Raw genomic sequence first — 6,207 nt, 5'->3', positions numbered from 1 at the left:
AGCTGATTTGTTGACTATGTCGAAAAGTAGTTTAATACTCACACATAGAACTCCAGTAATCTACATAAATATAAAACAGGTTTTTAAATGGAAAACGTAGCCTATGGCTTCAGAATTTTAATTCTTCTGGCAATAATAATAATAATAATAATAATAATAATAATAATAATAATAATAATAATAATAATAATAATAATAATGTGAGTTTAATGTTCCCTCAATTGCTACAAATTTTCGGAGAGCCATGATGGCTGGTATTTTATCCAGAAGAAGGGGAACTGTAACGTTCAGCAAACCTACTCACAGAAATTTCACGTAGCCTATTCTAGCTGACTGCGCAAGAATTCGGTCCTATATACTTGAGGATAGATAGACAGATAGATAGATCGATTGAGAGATAGAAAGTGAGAGTGAAAGTGAAAGATCCAACATAAACACAGCTAGCCGTGCGTATAATATTACTGACTTGCGAAATAATTCGCTACCTATCCCTGCAATGCACTACACAGCACAAGCGTATAGGCCTACTGCAATATTTAAACATTACTTTGCCAGGCTGAGTGGCTCAGTCGCTTGAGGCGCTGGCCTTCTGACTCCAACTTGGCAGGTTGGATCCTGGCTCAGTCCAGTGGTATTTGAAGGTGTTCAGATACGTCAGCCTCGTGTCTGTAGATTTACTGGCACGTAAAAGAAATCCTGCGTGACAAAATTCCGGCACCTCGGTGTCCCCGAAAACCGTCAAAAGTAGTCAGTTGGATGCAAAACAATACAATTATTTAAATAAATTATAATGTTATTAGCTTTACGTCCCACTGACTGCCTTTTTCGGTTTTCTGAGACGCCGAGGTGCCGGAATTTTGTCCCGCAGGAGTTATTTTTACGTGCCAGTAAATCTACCGACACGAAGCTGACGTATTTAAGCACCTTCAAATACCACCGGACTGAGCCAGAATCGGACTTGCCAAGTTGGGGTCAGAAAGCCAGCGCCTCAACCGTCTGAGCCACTCAGCCCGGCTACAAATATTTTAATTATATTACTTTTAATTACCTATATGCTACTTAACACTAGAACTTTTATTCAAAGGAGACTTCACACACACACACACACACACACTGATCAGTAACGGCTGAGCGACTCACGAGGAAATGTTGTGCGGCTAGGTCAGTATTTGAGCTGGAGTGATTCAGCTCGTTAATAACACCCCAGGTTTCTGTAGTTTCGTCTTTCCTGTACGAATTTCTTCATTAGCGCAAATTTGTTTTAATAGACATATGTTTATACTAAAAGTGAAAACATTTTCTTGGTGCACTCAGTGCCAACTGCATTCAAATGAAACTAATTTGTATATTTTCTCACTTGTGGGGATATGTATTCCAGTGACACCCCACCCCTCTAACCTCTTCCTCATTCTCTCCTACACCTCTAGCTCTCTAGAATAGAGAGTAGTCGTAGTATGTTAGGTCTGAACAGTGTGTCTGTTGCATTGTTAAAACAGTGGCCCAACAATGCCAGTTGAGTACAATTAGCTAGATTCTTGTTCCCATTGTTAACACTTTAATGATTCCGAGAGTTGTGTAAAAATGAATTGTAAATATTGCATGCATATTGAATATCAATGAAGCATGAGGCATGCTGTTTTGTGTCTGTGTTGTGTCCCATGTGGCCGCGTGGCATGCTCCGCCTCTCACTGTTTCATTGGCTGTTGCAGGGACTCAGACCGGGAGCGGGAGCGGGAGGCGGGGGAGGGTCGCCGCTCACGGCGCGTGCCCAGTCTCAAGCTGGCGAACGGCCGGTTGGGAGTCGGGGCCGCTCAGTCCGAAGAAGAGATCCGTTCGCCTCCACCACAGCCACGTTTGGCCAAGGATGACTCCATCAAGATTAGCATCGAGAACACTAACACGTGTACCGACTCTCTGGTGACGGCGCTAGATGACGAGACATTACTGATCGCGGACTATCTCTCCAACTCCCTCAGCAACATGAATTACAAGGAGAGTGGCAAGGTGCACTTCGGCGGGGACGATGTCAGCTTGTATGGCACCCCCAAAGAAGAACCGGGACCTAACCCAATGAGTGCCGGTGAGAAGCAAAGTTTTATCAAGAACCAACTCCAGGCACTATTCCAGCCTACCGACAACAAACTAGCCATGAAACTGTTTGGCAGCAAAAAGGCACTTATGAAGGAAAGGATTCGCCAGAAGGCAGCAGGTCACTGGGTCATCCATCCTTGTTCCAGCTTCAGGTCAGTGTTTTCACTCACGCTTTCCTTCTCGGCATGCTAATGTAGCCTAACAGTGTAGAGGAAGTGCATGTGTAAATGCTCAAGGAAGACCGGGATCTCCATGTGAATAGCGTTCCTGTGGCAGCTGTAACAATAGCCGTCATTTGCATCGTATCTCTCGCTTATCTTAAGATGAGGAGGCCGAGAGCACTTCTCTCATTCTCTCTTACAAAATTCCACATCCACTTGTGCAGTCTGCTTCTTTGACCTAAGAAACTTTCAGTGTGGTAACGATCAAATATTGGGGAGTAATTGTGCGGAACGCAGGGTATTTGACAAGGCGATGTTCTCTAAGACCTAGCTTGCTGGCCCCATTCCTTCCCCGCTTTTTATTCTCTTTCGTGACTAAGCCGAACTGAGCGTAGGAAGTTAAGTGGCGTGTGACATAACGAGAGTTCAACTGTTTTATTGCTCGGTTAAATTACCTGAAGTGATAGTGACCAGCAACTTACTACAGAAATTAGCCGACAAGGACAACCCGCACTCTCTAAAATTTAGCTCTAAAAATATTACATTCTAAAAGAATCAGCTAAATCTTTGTCCTACTCGTTGGCTGAATGGTCAGCGTACTGGCCTTCAGTTCAGAGGGTTCCGGGTTCGATTCCCGGCTGGGTCGTGGATTTTAACCGTCATTGGTTAATTCCAATGGCACGGGGTCTGGGTGATTGTGCTGTCCCTAACATCCCTGCAACTCACACACCACACATAACACTATCCTCCACCACAATAACACGCAGTCACCTACACATGGCAGATGCCGCCTACCCTCATCGGAGGGTCTGCCTTACAAGGCCTGCACTCGGCTAGAAATAGCCACACGAAAATTATAATTATAAGTTTAGCTCAATCTTTTAAAAAAATTGTAATTCAGTATAGAAGTTTTAAAAAAAACACTCTAAAATTTAAGTCTTCCTGACATTGAATTTTGAATGTCACTTTCAAGGAGTGGGAGCTATAGAACAGAGAGAACTTTAAATATAACTGTAATGTGGAAAAGTAAATATGAGTCCACATTATGGTAGAATTTCATGAGTCATGTGATTTGGAAGTAACTATTTCTTGCATTTTAACTGACATTTCCCAGGCGAATGCCTGGATAACATCTTTAAAATAGGCCACGGCCGCCTTCGTAGGCTATACCGTACTTCTGAGAAGAAAGAGGTTTCTTTTGCGAGATATGTTAGGACTACTTGAAAGCACCGTTTAGCGAAGTGAGCGACTTTAAGAGGGCGCCAAGACAGTAGCGTTACTTGGGCTCGTGAGACATGCAGAACACTGGCGGTCATCAGGGACAAGGTCTGCGTCATTGTCAACAAGTGGACTGAGGTGAAATAACATCCCCATCACCATCTTAGTATTATGTCACTATTTCCCCGTAAACTTACATTATTACTAACATAGCGCATAAGAGAGAGAGAGAATTCCAATTATGTGTATAATATAATCCCAACTATAATTCTTACCAGACTGTCCGAGACAGAAGCTGTGGTCATAGAGGACATCACTCTGTAGACCCCTGCGGCCGCCAACTTCTGTGAAATGTAAACAATGTTTCAGGCGGAAGAAAATCCATAGCACTGCGCGACATCAGCCACACCTATGTCCTATCAATAGAAACTTCCCGAAATTGATTAGGAAAAGTTCATCATAGGTTGTCTTCCGCTAATCAATTTTACCTCCGATTTCCAGTTTTACTTCTTGTACGAATAACTTATACGTAAAGTTATTCCAAAGGTAGTTAGTTCTAAAATAGGGCATTCGTTCCCATCTCCCTGGTGATGTCGTTATTTATGAAGCAGGATGAATCGTAGCAATCAAGTAACAATTAAGCTAGCTGAAAATAAACCCTCTCTTACAAATATTCTAAATGTACCTTTATAGGACAGAGTACTATAAATTAGACTGTTTTGCTAAAGAGATATAAAAATGACATGCAGACCTTTGCGACGAGGAAAAATTACAAGCTATCATTTTACTGAAGTTCTAAGATCAATACGCAATTGAACTTACCAAGCACCACCGAGTGACTTTTCTACGCAGTATGAGTAATGTAGCTATAAAATTTGTATTTACGGAATGAGCGACTGGAACACTACCCTTGGCAGCCCAGAAAATGACTCCCCATCGTTTCCACTTTCAAGATTAGGAAGATGCACCATAATTAACGTCATTACACTTCCAGTCCCAGGCCTTTCCTCTCACAGCGCCGCCGAAAAACCTGTCTATGTATGGTAGTGCGACGTTGAAAATTAAAAAGGAAAATTATCAGGCATGGAAAAATGTTAGTCTTTATCCTATCATAATTTCGTTCAAATAACGCCAGCATACGTAAAATTCGAACAATCCGAAGATACATCCATCCATCCATCCATCCATCCATCCATCCATACACATCTACAATGCATAAATCTTCCTTATACTGTAGACTGTTATATCTTTCAGTGTTCAGTCCGCAAGCTTCTGTGAATTAACTAAACCCTTGCACAACATCGTATTTGTAACTAGCCCCATGGTCTCGTTTTGTTCCATACTACTTATTTTTAAATAATTCAAAACTGAGGTTAACCATTGTCACCTTGGTCTCCCTTTACTTTTCTTGCCCTTCATGATGTAGGCCTAAATATATTACCGCCCGTGAAGTATTTTTTGGTGGCAGAATAAGTTGAGTTGAGTCAGAAAGTCGTGAAGACCTGATGTAGAAAACGTAAGTTTTGTACAAACAGTGTAGAAGATCTAATGCAATACTCTAAGAATCGCCATCTGAAGAATCAGATTTTGGTTGGAAAGAATTAGTGCGGTGTTGTTATACTAACTGTCAAAATAATTCCGCATTCACTGAAAGAAAATAAAGAGAGCATCAGTTTGCGAGTCATTCCAATGTCATCATTGCAACATTTGTGTTAGTTGTTGAAAAGGTTTCTTCGATTATCTGTGGTGGAAATCAGTTCACACTGGTGACAAATCCAATGACACATGCAGACAATTACTATAGTCCTGTATCTATGAATTGGAGTAATTCAACTCACCAAAAATAAAATCATTTACTCCGTTGATATGCCCTTCCACAGCTGAGCTTTACGAAAGCTAAAGGGACACTTTCTCTATCATCTTTCACCGTACCCTTTCAGTTTATTTCCATCTATTGATACGAATGATAATTTTCCAGCTGCGTTTAGCGCACTTGCTCAATTTTTGTGAGGCTTTCTGGTCTCTTTGTTGCATATTTAAGGAAATGTAGGTATTGTACATACATCAAGACGGGCGCCTACGTAGACACGTACTGAACACATCGGTGAATAACCCATTCGAAAATAATTCTGAGTTGCCTCATGAGTAATACAGTTTGACATTGGTAAGGGACTGATATATTAACGAGTTACCTTAGTATAATTTATGAATGAGTGGTTATAACTTTCAAGATTTTCCATTCTGTCGAGACCATAACAATAAGAACACTACAACACAAGCACACCTGTAAGAGGAAATTATTATTATTATTATTATTATTATTATTATTATTATTATTATTATTATTATTATTATTATTATTATTACAGGTATGTTGTAGAGTTCTAAGTGTTACATTATTCGTGTTTCGACAGACTGGAAAAATCTTTAAAAATATATTAACTGAGTATTATTTATTTAGTCCGACCTCTTGGCTAAATTCACAACATTGAGTCCTTCAGTTCAGAAGGTCCCGGATTCCATTCCCGACCGAGTCGGTGATTTTAATCGCTTCTGATTAATCCTTCTGGATCAACTGGGTGTTTGTGTTTGTTCCAACACACTACTCTTCATTTCCAGACAAAATACCACACTATCAATCACCACAGAAACACGCAATAGTGATTAGATATATCTCTCCACATAGGATTGGCGTCAGGAAGGGCATCCGGACGTTTAAACAGGACCAAATCCACAT

At 40.9% G+C, this 6,207-nt stretch overlaps 1 protein-coding gene across 2 annotated transcripts in view; it reads left to right on the top strand.

Moving 5' to 3' along the window:
• The first annotated feature begins 1,715 nt into the window (after window positions 1–1,715).
• Ih (hyperpolarization activated cyclic nucleotide gated potassium channel Ih) overlaps window positions 1,716–6,207 on the top strand; it is a 945,440-nt gene continuing 940,948 nt past the window's right edge. For both annotated transcript variants that reach the window (XM_067140514.2, XM_068226134.1), the window contains exon 1: window positions 1,716–2,243. In XM_067140514.2, coding sequence (XP_066996615.2) covers window positions 1,981–2,243 — 263 coding nt within the window. In that variant the 5' untranslated portion in view covers window positions 1,716–1,980. The remainder of the gene's footprint in view (window positions 2,244–6,207) is intronic.

This window comes from Anabrus simplex, chromosome 2 (genome assembly GCF_040414725.1).
Source record: "Anabrus simplex isolate iqAnaSimp1 chromosome 2, ASM4041472v1, whole genome shotgun sequence".
In the NCBI taxonomy this organism is placed as follows: Eukaryota; Metazoa; Arthropoda; class Insecta; order Orthoptera; family Tettigoniidae; genus Anabrus; species Anabrus simplex.
Note: the sequence above shows the minus strand (reverse complement) of the source record. Positions and strands in the feature narration are given on the sequence as shown.